The sequence below is a fragment of the Trachurus trachurus genome, assembly GCF_905171665.1.
Source record: "Trachurus trachurus genome assembly, chromosome: 16".
NCBI lineage: Eukaryota > Metazoa > Chordata > Actinopteri > Carangiformes > Carangidae > Trachurus > Trachurus trachurus.
In genome coordinates, this window is record NC_139902.1 from 31455745 (window position 1) to 31474335 (window position 18591).

An 18591-nucleotide genomic window follows, 5' to 3' on the forward strand; every position below is an offset into this window, starting at 1 on the left:
AGAAAGCTCTGACCTTCGCAGCCTGTGATGTGATGTTACTGTACAGTATGTTGTGTTCCACTTGACTTTATCCACACACCTGAGGAACATATTCAACACAATCTGCCTGTGCGTAATACAGTACGTCCAGGTACATAGCTATATTTATTATCACAATCTTGATAATGTAGGAGTTAAAAATACTACACTATACTTTAAAAAAAAACATTTGGGAGCAGGTTTTTGTTGGTGAGTCATAGAGTTATTTTCTGCTGCCCACCTGTGAACAGATGAGCTGAAGCTGGGCAATAACTTGATTTTGCCCAGACAGATAGATGGATGGATAGATAGATAGATAGATAGATAGATAGATAGATAGATAGATAGATAGATAGATAGATTGATAGATTGATAGATAGATAGATAGATAGATAGATAGATAGATAGATAGATAGATAGATAGATAGATAGATTCTTTACTTTCGGTTTCGTGGCGAGTCATGAGAATAACGCCGCCGAATCTCCGTTTATGGTCGGAACTACGACGGTATGTGATCGTCTTCCAACCTCTGACTTTAATTCTTGATGAATGAAAACATGAGTCTGTCTTGCGCCGGTCAAAGAATTTTACGGTGCGCGGAGGCTCGTTGTCCCTTTAAATAGTTCTATCTTCCGACAGCAATCACTTCTATAGAGTGTTTGGTCTGAAACACGGGTCTGTCAGTCACTCTGCTCTGCTCTGAGCCGAGGAGAAAACTTTCCTTGTATCCTACAACCTTTATCCAATGAGGAGAGAGAACGGCATAAAGGGGCGGTCCTCTCTGTGTGTGCAGCCAAGGGATGCGCGTGAATGTGGTGACGTAGGGACGAGGGCGGGGGCTGCTAACTCCATCGGCTGACAGGAAGTTAGCCAAAACCACCGGATCGCTTACTTCTGCTTTAAAGTGGCAGCAGATCGTTCAGTGACTGAGTGGACGAGCGTCTTCTCCTCTGCCGAGTGTAATTAGCCGTGTCGGGGCAGAAAGGGTCTAATTAATCCTCCCCGTTCCCTCGGCGGCGTGCGGCCGGCGTGTCGGCCCGTGTGAACAGCGATGCTCCCTCGGTCAGAGTGGGTAATTACAGGTCTGTGCACAGCGCTGACGGTGACGGTGACAGCTTCAGGCCGAGGGGATGAGCTTTAATTAAGGCCTTAACGAAGCACCTGTCACGAGCCGCGTGGATAAAAACCTCCGTCTGACACCGGAGCGTCGGGATTAGAACTGAACCCCCTGGAGGATTTACATCAGACACACTCACCTGTCATGTGTTGGTTGTTTATCATTATAATAATAACAAAAAAAACGTCACCCTCTTCCTCCTGCTGTGTTTCTGTTAGGAAACCTCCCACCGTTTCATCACTGTGCTCATTTTGTTTTTTCTCTCCATAGGGGTCCATGAAGGCAGCACCAACATGTCACCTGCTCTGTAATAACTCACCTACTGTGTCATCTCACTTACAGTATGTCATTTATTGTTCTGTGACTTCGGCCCACACGGATCTTCTCTGAGGAGTAGTAGTAGTTCATAGCAACGCCACACTGGTGAAACATCAACAACACGGCAGCTTGAGCTAATCACAGCGAGTCGTTTCAGAGAGGGTTTGTGGAGTTTTTAACGTCCCATCTGGACCAAAACCACCGCAGCTCCAAAGTCTGTAAAGATTTAAAACAAAAATATGGGGCAGTGCGTGGCACAGTAGGTAAAGCGGCCGCCCCATGTAGAGGCTAATCCTCACCGCAGGCAGCACTGGTTCGAATCGCGCGTCAGGCAGACCTTTCCTGCATGTCATTCCCCCTTTCCTGTCTATGTGTGCTATCAAATGAAGGCAAAAAGCCCAAAAATATACTTTAAGAAAATAAATAAATTAATATGACTAATTTATTCAGCTTCAAACAGAGGCAGCAGCTGAGTGGGAGGAGCCTGTAGCACCGATAGCTGCAGGAGACAGCTAATGCTAACAAGAAGCTAAATAACATCAGCAGCTAAACTAGAAGCAAACAACAGCGAAGACTCCTTAATCCGGCTGTTAAGCGCGACGTCACGCGTGGCAAATATTCCATTTCCGGGTCCAAGCGCTGGCAGTTAGCTACAAGTTGCAAACAATGGCAGAACCGGTGGCCCAACGCTATGTAAATGGATAATTATTTACCTTTCTATTGTTCTTATTCACCTGCCCAGGGACTACGGATGGAAAGTAGCTAGTAAGCTAAATCTGGTAGGCTACAAGGCATCTCTTCTCATTTCGAGACTAATGTTATTTGTACATTGTCCCTGATACAAATACATTTATTAAACTTTAAACTGAACGTGGTCCGTCTAATTAGCGACAATTCTAAACTCTGAAAAAAGAAAAAAGGAAGCCGTCTTCGCCGTGACCAGAAACTATGTTTTGACGGCGATAGAGGAAACAAAGAGGAAACATAGAGGAAACGAACAGGACACTAGAGGAAACATACAGGAAACAAATAGGAAACATACGGGAAACAAATAGGAAACATACAGGAAACAAAGAGGAAACATACGGGAAACAAAAAGGAAAAATAGAGGAAACAAAGAGGAAACATAGAGGAAACAAAGAGGAATCAAAGAGAAACATAGAGGAAACTAACAGGAAACATAGAGGAAACGATCAAGGAAACATAGAGGAAACTAACAGGACACTAAGAGGAAAAATAGAGGAAACATAGAGGAAACTGAGCGTTAGCCGCTGTTAGCCAGGCTAACAGCGGCTAACGCTGCCTGTAGCTGAGCAGCTACTTAGCGTTAACTGTGTTTACATCAATTAGCAGATAAACAAACTTAATACGTATTGATAACTTCTCTGTATACAGTATTATTCATGAAAATGTCCGGTTTTCGTTGTTTTTTGTGGGACCATGACTATGTGGTAGGCTACTTTGTTGTGTTTACGATGGACCCGATAACTGTGAAAGCGCAGCATTTAAACCTTTGTCTAACGCTTGGCTTGTCATCTGTCATGTCTTAGTTTGAATCACTTGTATCTGCTGACAAAGAGCTATATATTTAAAAGAAATCAGTATGATCGGGGTCGATTGTTGTCTTTACATTTTAAAATAGTGGGTCAATGATTCATGCTCTCACAGTATAGCAGGCTGGGGGAACGGCTTGTTTTCCCCATGACGTTTTTGTGGCCGTTCCCTTGGTGGCCAAATCAATAGGGATTGCATGTGCCAAAATGTTGAACTTCCCCTTTAACAAGTAGCCAATATGAAAACTTTCATGTGTTGTGTTATAATAATAATTTGAAATCTTTTATCCGTTAGAAAACCACCCACCATTTCATCATTTTGTCGTTCTCCACCCGGGTCCATGAAGGCAACACGAACATGATGTCACCTGCTCTGTAATAAGTTAACTCACCTACTGTGTCATCTCACTTATGTAATGTATTGTTCTGTGTGGTCAGCCCACACACACACACACACACACACACACACACACACACACACACACACACACACACACACACACACACACACACACACACACAATCTGACACAAGGAAATAGTTCAGTGACTGAGGCGAGCGATTACGCACAGGCAGATTGTGTTGCGATCACAAGCAAATAACTCCTTTCTGCTGGTTGATGTGTGTGTAGATGTGTGTGTTAATGTGTGTGTGTTGATAGTGTGTGTGTAGATGTGTGTGTGTTGATAGTGTGTGTGTAGATGTGTGTGTGTTGCCTCCAGCAAACAGCCATATGCTCAACACTGATGAAATCTTTACACAGCAGCTTTGACATGTTGATTTGCTCCTGTGTGTGTTTGTGTTGTAGCTCGTTAGCCTGTAAACAGAGTCAGTGTTCTTCTCATTTAAGTGACGCTGACGCAACTTTAGAGTCTGTGTGTGTTTTTATATTTTGAAAAATTGGAGGAAAAAATATTTTTATTGACCTTTCACTTTATATTTTTGACAGGATAATAACTTCACTAGTGCTCCGTATGATATCAACTCTCCAGAATGATAATTACGTTCAGTTATCAAGATGCTAAAGGAACTGTAGCGTAACCTCATGTCTATTTATTTCTATGTTGCTCCTCACACACAAATCTAATATAGGCTAAAGCTATGTATATGAACTGAATTTCTCTCAAGTATATACATGGAACAATCCAACACATATCTAGCACATACTGTACCAGTGGCGTGCACAGACTTTTTGAAGGGCAGGGGCGAAAAGGAAAAAAAAAGGGCACATAATAGCGCGTCCTCGCCACTGAAGAGGGCACTTTAGCACGCGTTTTGGCTTCCCTGATGGCACTTTAGCACATGTTTTGGCTCCTAGATGTCGCTCCTAGAGGGCACTTTCTGGGATGCCAAGTTTCAGAAAATGACAAGAGTGAGACCGTAGTGACATGGTGTGTTTGGCCGGCGACCACAGGTCGGCGGCGAAAAAATGTTGGCCTTTTTTAACGTCGATTTGGCCTGTTTTAATATCGATACCTTAAGACTAAAAAAGTGTCGATTTGGCCTGTTTTAACACGTGTTTTGGCCCCCAAGAGGGCACTTTAGCACACGTTTTGGCTCCTATAGAGCACTATAGTACGCGTTTTGGCTCCTAGAGGGCACTTTATCATGTGTTTTGGCTGCCAAGAGGGCACTTAAGCACACGTTTTGGCACCTAGAGGGCACTTTAGCACACGTTTTGGCTCCTAGAGGGCACTTTAGCACACGTTTTGGCTCCTAGAGGGCACTTTAGCACACGTTTTGGCTGCCATGAGGGCACTTAATCACGCGTTTTGGCGCCCAAGAGGGCACTTAAGCACACGTTTTGGCTCCCAAGAGGGCACTTGGCACGTGTTTTGGCTCCTAGAGGGCACTTTAGCACACGTTTTGGCTCCCAAGAGGGCACTTAGCACGTGTTTTGGCTTCCAAGAGAGCACTTTAGCACACGTTTTGGCTCCCAAGAGGGCACTTAGCACGTGTTTTGGCTCCTAGAGGGCACTTTAGCACACGTTTTGGCTCCCAAGAGGGCACTTAGCACGTGTTTTGGCTCCTAGAGGGCACTTTAGCACACGTTTTGGCTCCCAAGAGGGCACTTGGCACGTGTTTTGGCTCCTAGAGGGCACTTTAGCACACGTTTTGGCTCCCAAGAGGGCACTTAGCACGTGTTTTGGCTCCTAGAGGGCACTTTAGCACACGTTTTGGCTCCCAAGAGGGCACTTGGCACGTGTTTTGGCTCCTAGAGGGCACTTTAGCACACGTTTTGGCTCCCAAGAGGGCACTTAGCACGTGTTTTGGCTTCCAAGAGGGCACTTTAACGCGCGTTTTGGCTCCTAGAGGGCACTTTAGCACGCGTTTTTCAACAATTGGGCCACGAGGGGGGGCGACCGCCCCCCTTGCCCCCCTCCTGTGCACGCCACTGTACTGTACAATGTGCATTGTTTATATTGTAGACGTATATCGTACATCAATATCAAAATGTTGCTGTTTGAAAGTCTGAGACCATTTTCCCAAATGTAAATACACATCAACATTAAAATAATGTCAAGTATGCCTATATATGGATATATGAAGATATGATTTCATATATCTAATCTAATAAATAAATGAATGAATGAATGAATAAATAAATAATGTAAAATTCGGGAATGCATACATATGTAAATGTAGGAAAACGTATATGTATATACAGTATATCTGTGCGTATATATAAATGTGGGAATGTATGTACAGGTATGGTTGAGGATACACGCCTGTGATCTTTTGATGCCACGTTTGTAACATGACATATTTCTCGAGGCTGTATGGAAGGTGGAAACAATTATCCTGAAAAGGACAATAAAATCTAAATCTAATCTAATCTAATATACAGTGTATGATATACCCATGTAAAATGAATATTTATATGGAATTATATGTTACAGTCATATGTGTCTAACTTATTTAAGCAAATGTGTATATGCTGCCTTATAGACCAAATTTAAATATACAGATCTGTCTTTTGATTCTATTTATATATACTGTACATGAACATCAATCAAAATCTATATGACATACATGTGTATGTAAATATATTAGATTTGCAGCTGCGTGACGTCCTGGGACGATCAGAGCTGCTGCTCCTCAACATAATGACCATGACTCAGGCTTTTATCTCACAGCAGAGTCATCACTGAAGCCTTTCAGCTCCACACACACACACACACACACAGACACAGACACAAACACACACAGACACACAAACAGGCCGTCCTTGTTTGTGTGTGTGTGTGTGTGTGTTTACCTCACAGCAGCCTGTTGTGAAAACATAAATTAATCATAGAAGGAGAAGATTCCACCTCAGCGGTCGTCTAACGGCCGTAAACCACGAGCTGCTGCTGCTGCTGCTCAGGGTCAGAGGTCGTGGTGTGTGTGTGCGCGTGTGTGCGTGTGTGTGTGTGTGTGTGTGTGTGTGTGTGTGTGTGTGTTGTGAGACGTGGGCAAAGTGTCGGCTGCACTGTCCTGAAAAGTGCTGTAATTACCATAATGTGAATAATTAACACACCGGCTTCACTGCACTCTGATGCCTGAGTGGAGGACTCATTCACCACACACACACACACACACACACACACACACACACACACACACACACACACACACACACACACACACACACACACACACGTAAGCCAGTGATGAGTCCCACCTTCTCCTTTACAAGCAGAAACAAACACCATTAGATAATCTACATTATGTCACATATAAATATACATCCACTGGATAGACCACATCATTATACAACATACCAGGATGAACCCATACATGTCATATATCCATCGAATGAATGAATGAATGAATGAATGAATGAATGAATGAAAGTTTATTTGAACACAGAATAAAAGTAGAACAAAATGAAAACAAACAACAATAAATACAAGACAACAACACGAAACGAGACGGCAACAAAACTTTACACTTGTTTATGTTCGAAAGGCGTGGGAAGACGCCAAATCTTATTACAGTAAACATAATGTATAATGTATATATATATCTATATTTGTGTGATATGTTATATGTGGAAATGATCTATATATACATTTCAATTCAATACTTTATTATAATTGTCAGAATAACACAGTTATAAATAACGAGACATCGTTTGAACATCTCAATACTGAAGTGAAGTGTGTGTTTCTTTCGAATATGCAAATAAGTTGAGTAAAATGAAAAAAGGACGTGCCATGAAGACATAGCAGACAAATTAATAAGTTGCGTAGGCTACTTAAAAAGGAGTGAAAAGTAAAATTTATTCTCTCCCACCCCTTCTGCATATATTAATACATGATATAAATAATCTGCTTCCTCCCAGTGCCCCTGTGTAGACATATATGAATGTACACGTCTCCATAAGTACAACAAAACCCTATACCACCTATAACCACCAACATTTACTCAATTCCTTTATTTCATAAGAATTCAATCTTTGTGTTTTTTTTTCTTTGTATTTCTTCTTCTTAAACAGTTTCAAACTGCTGGCAGAGGAAAAGTAAAACTTGTCAGAAACATGTACAGGACAGTTTGGCACAGTAACACAACAAAACAAGAACAACACATATATACATTATACTGTTTATACTGTTTATAACATCCAGGGTTTGATTCCTGTTGTTACGTCTCATTTGTCCCAGAGGTCAATGTTGATACGGACAGAAGTTTGACCCTAAAAACATATATGTTTCCTCTTTATTTCCTCTATTTTTCCTCTACGTTTCCTGTATGTTTCCTCTATTTTTCCTCTTGGTTTCCTAGTTTTCTGTAGCCTATGTTTCCTCTTTGTTCGTCTATTTTTACTCTTAGTTTCCTCTTTGTTTCCTCTATGTTTCCTCTTTTTTCCTCTATGTTTCCTCTTTGTTTCCTGTATTTTTACTGTTTCCTCTCTATGTTTCCTCTTTGTTTCCTCTGTTTCCTCTTTGTTTCCTCTATTTTTCCTCTACGTTTCCTGTTTGTTTCCTCTATGTTTCCTAGTTTTCTGTAGCCTATGTTTCCTCTTTGTTTCCTGTATTTTTACTCTTAGTTTCCTCTCTATGTTTCCTCTTTTTCCTTTATGTTTCCTCTTAGTTTCCTCTTAGTTTCCTCGGTGGCTCTGAAGGTGACGAGCTGTGTTTTGTGCATTATTCATAAGTATATTTTTATTTTTATTTTTGTGTCATAAAACTCAGAGTTGGTTACAGTAAATTTGCAGCGTCAGGTTTTTCTACGAGGACGCGACGTTCACGCTGAGCCTGGATCAGTCTTCTCTCTGTCTCATTATGTAGCTAACGCCTCTCACGCCTCCATCTTTTATTTATCCAGGGAGCAAAGTGCTTTCACCCCCTCACCACCTCCTCCTCCACCTCCTCCTCCTCCTCCTCCTCCTCCCTGCTGCTTTACATTCATGTGTTCACGCTGCTGCTCTCAGCTCAGACGCCTCCTGACGGTTGTCAATGTCAGGAAGAGTAGGAAGAGGAGGAGGAGGGAGGAGGAGAGAGGAGGAAGAAGAGGAGGGAGGAGGAGGAGGAGGAGAGGGAAGAAGAGGAGGAGGAGGAAGAGGAGAGAGAAACCAGATCAAACCAGATTTTCGGGAAAGTGGGAAACATCCAGAGACAGAAATCTCACAAAACAAAAAACACCTTGGAGAGAGAGAAAGTTAAAAATATATGAAGTTTTATTAAACTGTGGAGAAAAGTGGTGAGAAAATAAAACATTTTCCATTTTTAATTCTTTATTCTATTATTCTTCCTCTCTTTATCTATTGTTCAACTGATTTGAGAGAAAACTACTGAACAAAATAATCAAATGTCAAGTGAAGCAACAACAACCAATTAGAACAAAGTGACACAGTGTTAAATTTACTGGGAAATGATCATCTAGACCGACAATTATACAGCATCACTTTCAATTTAACATATTAAACATGTTAAACACGTGTTTGTTTTGCCACTGTGGGAAGATTATTTGGTTTTATTTACATATAATATAATAAGATGTAATTATGTGTATAAAATTTGTTCCTTTTGTGGATTAATAACGTGATCTTATTCTTAATATATATTATATCATAATAGTCAAATTAAATTAAATGAAACCAGAACACAGATTATATAGATATTAAAAATGTTATCTATAAAATCTAAATTAAACCATACATGGTGTGCAGCACTCAGATACAGTTTTAAGTTAACATTTAGAGTGATTTAATGTTACTGGATTATAAATACTGATTTATTGACAAGTGATTATTATCTTCTTCTTCTAACAGTGATTTAAATGAACCTTTAAACTGAGTGGAGACGTCACGTTGGAGCTTTTATTTGATTAGTTTTCAAGTAAAGAGAAAAGTCAGTTTAGGAATTTACATTTTGTTTTGTTTTTAATAGAAAAATTAAAATTTAGAGAAAGAATCCATCCTCCATTTTTTTTGTCCCCTAACTCTCAAGGTTTGTTTGTTTTCATAGAGATTTAACAAGAAAAAAGATCCTGGAGATAAACTGTATTTGTTCCTCAGAGACTCCTGAGTCTTATTTTTGTTTTAATGTTTAGTGTTTTTCAGGATTCAGTGATTTTTCTTCATTTCCAGAACAAATCACTTCATTATTAAAGTCTTTAAAGGACAATTCCGGGCAAATTCAACTCTGGGCTGTATGTTCCTAACATTTTAGGTCTAAAAGAAGGAATCTGAAGATGAATGGGAGCGGATTGAAGTTCTGCTGCTTAGGCTGTTTCCATCCCTCAAAGCCACAGACAGCGTCATATGGCGACTCAAACATGCACCCAGAAGTTACTTTAGTTAGTTAGAGTTGATATTCCTGTGTTTATGACACAAACGGGAGCTTCCAACTGCACCTGAACACACCGAGCGTCAACTTGGGTCTCGCACAATCTAGTTTTACAAACATGTCGGCTTGTTGAAGTAAATAAACTTCTGGGTGCATGTTTGAGTCGCCATCTGACGCTGTCTGTGGCTTTGAGGGATGGAAACAGCCTAAGCAGCAGAACTTGCATCCGCTCCCATTCATCGTTGCCGTGGCGATGCGGGGACAGACACAACTACCGCAAAACAGGAGACATTAAACTGAAAATCTACATATTCCTTCTTTTAGACCTAAAATGTTAGGAACATACAGCCCCGAAGATGCGAAGAGACAAGAAGACGACGAACAAAATCAAAATCAAAACATGATTTGTGTTTTTATTTATTTGAGACACTGGAGGTTTCTACAGTAGATCCTTCAGCTGTGACATCATCAAACAGAGCAGAGCAGTGATTGGTCGACTGGTTCATCATCAGCTTCCTGTCCGTCAGGTGCGACACTGATACAGAGTAACACACACACACACAGACACACACACACACACAGTGAACATCCTCCTCCTCATTGTCTTTCACAGATTTACATGTTTCTGTTCAAACAAACAAACAAACAAAGCTGCTGTTTCAAACATTTTTTTTCTTTTTTTTCTACTGAATGAGCAACTGGAGAAATAAAACATCCTCTGTTGCCACGGAAACCGACAGAAAGCTCTTGTGGCAGCATTTTTTGGGGGGTTTTGTTTGTTTGCTTGTTTCCCCATAAGGGTTTGTGACGATGTCGTTGTCGTCGCGGTCACAGACACAGACCTCCTCCTCCTCTTCCTCCTCCTCCTCCGTCTAAAGTTTTAGTTTGGTCCGACTTTGGAGTTTATTTATTTAGTTCAGTCACTTCCTCTAAAGTCAACAAGGTGAAGCATCAGTCAAGTCTTCATTTTATTTGTGTGAAGCTCCGGTTCGACCTCGACCTCCTGCTCCAGCTGCATTTTATTTTTTATTTTTTATTTTTTTTTTACTCTGAACTCCAACTTAAAAGTTTTCAAGCTTTCATTTCTTCACATGATGATGAAATTAAATAAAAAATACAGATAAAAACAGAACAGAAAACAGGTTGAGGGGTGGGGCTGCTGCTCTTTCCAGGCCGACAAACAAACTGTGAATAATAATAATATATTATATTCTCATATTTTATAGTTGAGGCGAATCAGAGGAGAGAAATAATCAATAATAACTCAGAGAGACGGAGAATTAAACGTGTTATAATCCATCACTGAGAGGACTTCAACAATAAAAGCACCAGTAACCTGATTCAAGTTAAAGGGATAGTTCAACATTTTGGCAAATTGGCCCATTGCCATAATCCCTATAGTCATAGCAGTAGGTTCGTTACCTTTAATTGTCGGTGCAAGCTATTTTTAGAACGGCGGAGCAGAGCCGTGAGCTGCTCAGAGCTACGCTACGGAGGCTCATTATGGGATTTCTTGGTTTCCCTCATCAAACTCATCAAATACACAATCCAGCAACTCCACAACGCTCTGGTGGACAAGTTGTGACCTGCACATTCACCAGGCTATGAGATAATAACACAACGTTACCAGACAGAGTTGTTTTAGAGGGAAATACAGAGACTTCTTGGTGAAAAACTGTCCCTGAAGGCAACGTGCATCAGCGGTTTTGCATGAATTTCCCTCTAAAACAACTCTGTGTGGTAACGTTGTGTTATTATCTCATAGCGTGGTGAATGTGCAGGTCACAACTTGTCCACCAGAGCGTTGTGGAGTTGTTGGATTGTGTATTTGATGAGTTTGATGAGGGAAACCAAAAAAAAAAATCCCATGAGCCTCCGTAGCGTAGCTCTGAGCAGCTCACGGCTCTGCTCCGCCGTTCTAAAAACAGCTTGCACCGACAATTAAAGGTAACGAACCTACTGCTATGACTATAGAGATTATGGCAATGGGCCAATTTGCCAAAATGTTGAACTATCCCTTTAAGCAGCTGCAGACACTACACACACACACTGTTTATTTAATGTGAAGGCCAGTGTTTGTCTTTACAGTGACGGAGACACTGAGGACGAAGGAGGACGTCACTTAAAACCACAGAATGAATTTAAACGTAATTAATAGTTATTGATTAACACTGATGGAGACGACGACTGTGTGTGTGTGTGTGTGTGTGTGTGTGTGTGTGTGTGTGTGTGTGTGTGTGTGTGTGTGTGTGTGTGTGTGTGTGTGTGTGTGTGTGTGTGTGTGTGTGTGTTGTGTTTGAAAACACAGTGAATCCTCCAGAGAGGTGAAGTCTCTGCAGCTCCAAGTCTCTGCAGCTCCCAGAGGCGTCAGTCACACTGGAACCACTGGGGTGTGAGGAGGAGGAGGAAGAGGAGGAGGAGTAGAAGGAGGAAGGAGGAGGAGGAGGAGGAGCTGATGACATCAGTAGGTCTTCTTCCAGGAGCGGAGGTACAGCTGCACGGGGAGGAGGGGGTTTCTGTTCTTCAGACTGGGGTGGAAAACATCGAAATCTGCCTTCCTGACCCTCTGCAGGTAGTCCTCCAACACCACCTGCAGAAGAAGGAGAGTTTGATCAGGGGGCGGGGCTTAGTTGTGACATCACAAAGTGACAGGAAGTCCTGACGGCTGGTTTTAAGGCTCAGTTTCTGAATACAGGCTGTGTGCATTTCTCTGTGGACTGAGGCTTTGATACTTTCACAGTATTAATATAGAACCTAGAGCTGCTTTATAATCACACTACACATGGACATCTACCTTTATACTGTATGGAGCTTTAACACAAACATCTACCTTTATACTGTATGGAGCTTTAACACAAACATCTACCTTTATACTGTATGGAGCTTTAACACAAACATCTACCTTTATACTGTATGGAGCTTTAATACAAACATCTACCTTTATACTGTATGGAGCTTTAACACAAACATCTACATTTATACTGAAGGAGCTTTAACACAAACACCTACCTTTATACAAACATCTACCTTTATTTTGAATGAGCTTTAACACAAACCTTTACCTTTATTTTGAAGGAGCTTTAACACAAATCTTTACCTTTATTTTGAAGGAGCTTTAACACAAATCTTTACCTTTATTTTGAAGGAGCTTTAACACAAACCTTTACCTTTATTTTGAAGGAGCTTTAACACAAATCTTTACCTTTATTTTGAAGGAGCTTTAACACAAACATCTACCTTTATTTTGAAGCTAAAACACTTGATTAGATCTTACTCCAGTCCGATCACCTGTACCTGCTCTACCTGGCTCAGCTCTGTTTAAATAAAGCTTCATGAATTCAAATGAGCTCCATGCAGAGCTTTCACCTTCACTTCCTGCTGTTTTCACTCAACACTCGTCTGAATTAAACTTTCAGCGGTACGGTGAGAGAGAAAAAAAAACCTCAGGTGGTCGAGTCGGCCTGCGCACGTAGACGAGCAACACACACACACACACACACACACACACACACACACACACACACACACACACACACACACACACACACACACACACACACACACACACACACACACACACACACACACACACAGTTGAGCTGCAGTGCAGAGGTTGAGGCCGTGGCTCCACTTTGAGGAGGTTTGTTGTGTTCAGACTGAAGTAGCTACAGTGTTTTGACTGTTCTCATCGCTCATCATCTGGAAACTACAAATAATAGCCAGTGTTTTCCTGCAGCGGAGGCGTTTACATGAAGGACACAGGACAGAGTCAGGGGGTCACAAGAAGAGACCATCTGCTATTTATGTTCTTTTTAAAAAGTTTTGCCTGGTTATTGATGCAGGAATCAAACATACCAAAATTCTGTTTGATACTTACATTAAAGCAGAAGTAAGTGATATTTTTGTGTTAATTTAAGTCTTAAAGCAGAAGTAAGCGATCCGGTCGTTTTGGCTAATGCTGCGTTCCAGGCAGGCTTTTGAAACCGTAAATTACAGCTTCAAGTCACAACTTACGACTTTGTAGCGTTCCAGGCAACCCACTCGTGTTTTTCCGACCTGTTTTACCTGTGAAAGTCACTATAACGGCCACTCGTAACTTCTGACCCGTGAACTCGTACCAGATCGAACTGGTACGAGTTCACAGGTCGGAAAAACCCGAGTTACGGGCTGCCTTTAACGCACCATAACAGTCCTCGTCCCTACGTCACCACATTCAGGCGCATCCCTTGGCTGCACACACAGCCCTGCATGCCGTTCTCTCTCCTCATTGGATAAAAATTGTAGGATACGAGAAAAGTTTTCTCCTGGGCTCAGAGCAGAGCAGAGTGACTGACAGACCCGTGTTTCAGACCAAACACTCTATGTAAGTGATTGCTGTCGGAAGATATAACTATTTAAGACTTATATTAACACAAATATATCACTCACTTCTGCTTTAAATAGTTATATCTTCCGACAGCAATCACTTACATAGAGTGTTTGGACCGAAACACGGGTCTGTCAGTCACTCTGCTCTGCTCTGAGCCGAGGAGAAAACTTTTCTTGTATCCTACAGTTTTATCCAATGAGGAGAGAGAACGGCATAAAGGGGCGGTCCTCTGTGTGTGCAGCCAAGGGATGCGCCTGAATGTGGTGACGTAGGGACGAGGACCAATAGATCCATGACGAGGGCGGGGGCTGCTAACTCCATCGACTGACAAGACGTTATGGTGCGTTCAAGGCAACCCGTAACTCGTGTTTTTCTGACCTGTGAAGTCATACCAGTTCGATCTGGTACGAGTTCACGGGTCAGAAGTTACGAGTGGCCGTTATAGTGACTTTCACAGGTAAAACAGGTCGGAAAAACACGAGTGGGTTGCCTGGAACGCTACAAAGTCGTCAGTCGTGACTTGAAGCTGTAATTTACGGTTTCAAAAGCCTGCCTGGAACGCAGCTAAACATAAACATTGGCCGATAATTACACAGATACGTCTGATAATGACTAGAGCCAATCATAATCAGCCTCGATTTGGCTCATTTTCTGTCCATTTGCCTTTCAAACAATAATAAATGTTGATATTTGAAGAGTGTTTTTGTTGTTTTAGTAAAGTCAGAGGCAGAGCTGTGATGTTAAATTCATCTTTACTCAACACTTACATCCCAGCTTTTGAATCTTCCCCTTAGGGGATTAATTAATTCATTCATTCTTATCTTATCCGGTCCTTCTAGAAAAACACTGAGTTTTTGTGATTGCTGCAGTAAAAACCCTTATGATGCAGCCTGCAGCGGTGTGTTTTCCTAAAAAATGCGATGGGGATTCATGCAATTTCATAAAGTTCATAAAGTTGCATGAATCCCCATTGCATTTTTTAGAATTTTTGCTAAAATTGTGGGACATTTTTGCACTTATTCTCATTGTTTAGTGAGACTGATCCATCTTTTATTCATTCGTTTGTTTGCTGCAAGCTTTTCTGGTTTCATTTATCTTCTCATGCAAGGCCATAACATTTCACGTTGCGTAATCACGTCACTTCATAACGTTCCCGAGGCAACAGGGGGAAATTGGCGACTCCCATGTGAAGTTAACGTGCAACATTTTCAACTTTATGCAAAAGGTACATTCGACTTTTTTGCAATAGAAATGCAGGGATTATGAAATTATGCAATCCCACATGTTTTGTGCATTTTGCATGGAAAACGGCAAAATTTATGCGGCAAAATCGCATTTTTCTGTCGGGAATGTTAACTTATCTTATCTTTATCTTTCTTAACCTCAGTTGTGTATATAAACTATTAATAATGTTATCAGTTATCGTGTTGTTATAGATAGTTATAAGAAGCAGGAAGTTATCGGTTAAAAGGAGTTATTGTGCATCCTGTGTGACATTTACACGCTGATTAAAGGTTTTAAATCAACTACAATGAGCTGTTTTTTTTTAAACTTCGTAGCCAGTGAACATAAAGTTTAGAGGAGAGGGCTCAGCCTCTTCTCTGTGTGAGGTTTAATTTAGGAGAAATTATACGTCCTCGTCCTCGTTTAATGATTTATTTAGCATCTGTGAACAGTAAAGCTGCTCTAATGAAAAGCTCCGCAGCTCGGTGTAATGAGAGTGTAAATAGATATCAGGAGGTGTTCGAGTGTTTATTAATGCTAAAGTGATTCCAGGGACACACACACACACACACACACACACACACACACACACACACACACACACACACACACACACACACACACACACACACACACACACACACACACACACACACACACACACACACACACACACACACACACACACACACACACACACACACACACACACACACACACACACACACTCTCTATTATCTGTCAGTCATTGTGTGTTTATGCAGCAACAACATCTGCATCATAATGTGGTTTATTAAGAATCAAATCTGATTTTCTCTTTGAGTCTTTGTGACCGGAGAGTTTAAACTCAGACACAACAAGGAGGAGGAGGAGGAGGAGGAGGAGGAGGAGGAAGAGGAAGACGAGGAGATGGAGGAGGAGGAAGAGGAGGAAGGAGGAGGAGGAGGAGGAGGGAGGAGGAGGAGGAGGAGGAAGAAGAAGGAGGAGGAGAGAGGAGGAAGAAGAAAGAGGAGGAAGAGGAGGAGGAGGAGGAGGAGGAGGAGGAGGGAGGACAAGGAGGATGAAGAGGAGGAGGAGGAAGAAGGAGGAGGAAGAGGAAGAGGAGGAGGAGGAGGAGGAGGAGGAGGAGGAGGAGGAAGAAGAAAGAGGAGGAGGAGGGAGGAGGAGGAGGAAGAGGAGGAGAGGGAAGAAGGAGGGGAAGGGGAGAGGGAAGAAGAGGAGGAGGAGGAGGAAGAAAGAGGAGGAGGAGGAAGAGGAGGTGGGGGAAGGAGGAGGAGGAAGATGAGGAGGTGGAAGCATAGGCATAAAGAGAGGAGGAGGAGGGAGGACGAGGAAGAAGAGGAAGGAAGAGGAGGAGGAGGAAGAGGAGGAGGAGAGAGGAGGAGGAAGAAGAGGAGGAAGGAAGAGGAAGAGAAGGAGGGTGGAGGAGGAGGAGGAGGAGGAGGAGGAGGAGGAGGAGGAAGAGGAAGAGGAAGAGGAGGAGGAGGAGGAGGAGGAGGAAGAAGAGGAGGAAGGAAGAGGAAGAGAAGGAGGGTGGAGGAGGAGGAGGAAGAGGAAGAGGAGGAGGGTGGAGGAGGAGGAGGAGGAGGAAGAAGGAGGAGGAGGAGGAAGAGGAAGAGGAAGAGGAGGAGGAGGAGGAGGAGGGAGGAGGAAGAAGAGGAGGAAGGAAGAGGAAGAGAAGGAGGGTGGAGGAGGAGGAGGAGGAGGGAGGAAGAGTAGGAAGAAGAGGAGGAGGAGAAGGAGGAAGAGGGAGGACAAGGAGGAGAGAGGAGGAGGAAGAGGAAGAAGGAGGAGGAAGAGGAAGAGGAGGAGGAGGAGGAGGAGGAGGAGGAGGAGGAAGAAGAAGGAGGAGGGGGAGGAGGTGGAGGAGAAAGAGGAGAGGGAAGAAGAGGAGGGAAGAGGAAGAAGAGTTAGAAGAGGAGGAGGCAGAAAAGGAGGAGTAGTTTCTGAGAGTTTCTGTGAGTTTCTATTTCCGTCTCAGTCGTTCTCCTGCTTCGTATCTCAGAGTTAAAAACACGTTGTCGTGGTGATGAACGTCCTGAGGAGTTTTCCTCCGTTCAGCAGCGACTCGACTCCTTTTAATGATGTTTCCTCTTCTCTCCCTAAAACATCCCATAATAACACATCTACTCCTGTTGGCACTGAGCTGCAGGAGAAGCTCAGTGATAAGAGGTTTTTTTGCATTAACACTTCAGATTAAAAACAGGAAAGAAGCTCCTTTGTTTCTTTAAGACTCTTTAGATGACTTTTATTTCCAAAACAGAGGCAGCTGTTCAGTTTACAACATTAAAACCTTCCATGGTCTGTAAATGTAAATAACATCTGTAATAATAATAAATTCAAAATGGCTGTCTAAACCTATGACCAGATTTTGAAATCCATCAAAATCGGCCCACTGGCAGTTAAAATCTGGTCACTTCCGGTTTAGACAGCCATTTTGAATTTTGAAAATGTCAGAAATGGATTCAGCATCATCAATAACCCCTAAAACCACTCCAATATTGCCCAGATCAGCCAAGTCAATTTTGGTGAAATATTGCCCATATAGGAAATTATGCTAATTTATGCTAATTATGTCTGTTATGCTAATTGCCCAATATATATAAGTTAGCATCCGGCAGTTTCTGAATACTGGGGACCCATACTATCTATTTCTAACATAAAACTTTGGGGTACTCAACATTTCCGGGTTCACAATGGGGCCCTATGGGCTGGCAAGTAGACTATATGTTCGGCTTACCTCTGATGAAGACGCATTGCGTCGAAACGTTAGGTGTTGTGCACCTGTATTAAATTCCTGCATTATATCGAGTGCTCCAGTTGTTTCTTTTGGGTTTAGTCCTCGCGGAAGTGACCCAATTGCACCTTCCTACCTACTGGTCCTGTCTGAGAGCACCGATTTACCGGCTGAAGCGCAAGAGCACCCTTCCTTTTATATAATTGTTGTATTTGGGTTTCATTTTATTAAAGCAGAAGTAAGCATTATATTTGTGTTAATATAAGTCTTAAATAGTTATATCTTCCGACAGCAATCACTTACATAGAGTGTTTGGTCTGAAACACGGGTCTGTCAGTCCCTCTGCTCTGAGCCCAGGAGAAAACTTTCCTTGTATCCTACAACCTTTATCCAATGAGGAGAGAGAACGGCATAAAGGGGCGGTCCTCTCTGTGTGCAGCCAAGGGATGCGCGTGAATGTGGTGACGTAGGGACGAGGGCG

At 42.3% G+C, this 18591-nt stretch overlaps 1 protein-coding gene across 1 annotated transcript in view; it reads right to left on the bottom strand.

Annotated features, from left to right (window-relative positions):
* Positions 1-11721: 11721 nt before the first annotated feature.
* The window catches only part of ndufaf6 (NADH:ubiquinone oxidoreductase complex assembly factor 6), a 30762-nt gene continuing 23892 nt past the window's right edge, over positions 11722-18591 (bottom strand). The window contains exon 9 of the mRNA XM_083989347.1: positions 11722-12370. Within this exon, the coding sequence (XP_083845473.1) occupies positions 12242-12370 (129 nt within the window). The 3' untranslated portion in view covers positions 11722-12241. The remainder of the gene's footprint in view (positions 12371-18591) is intronic.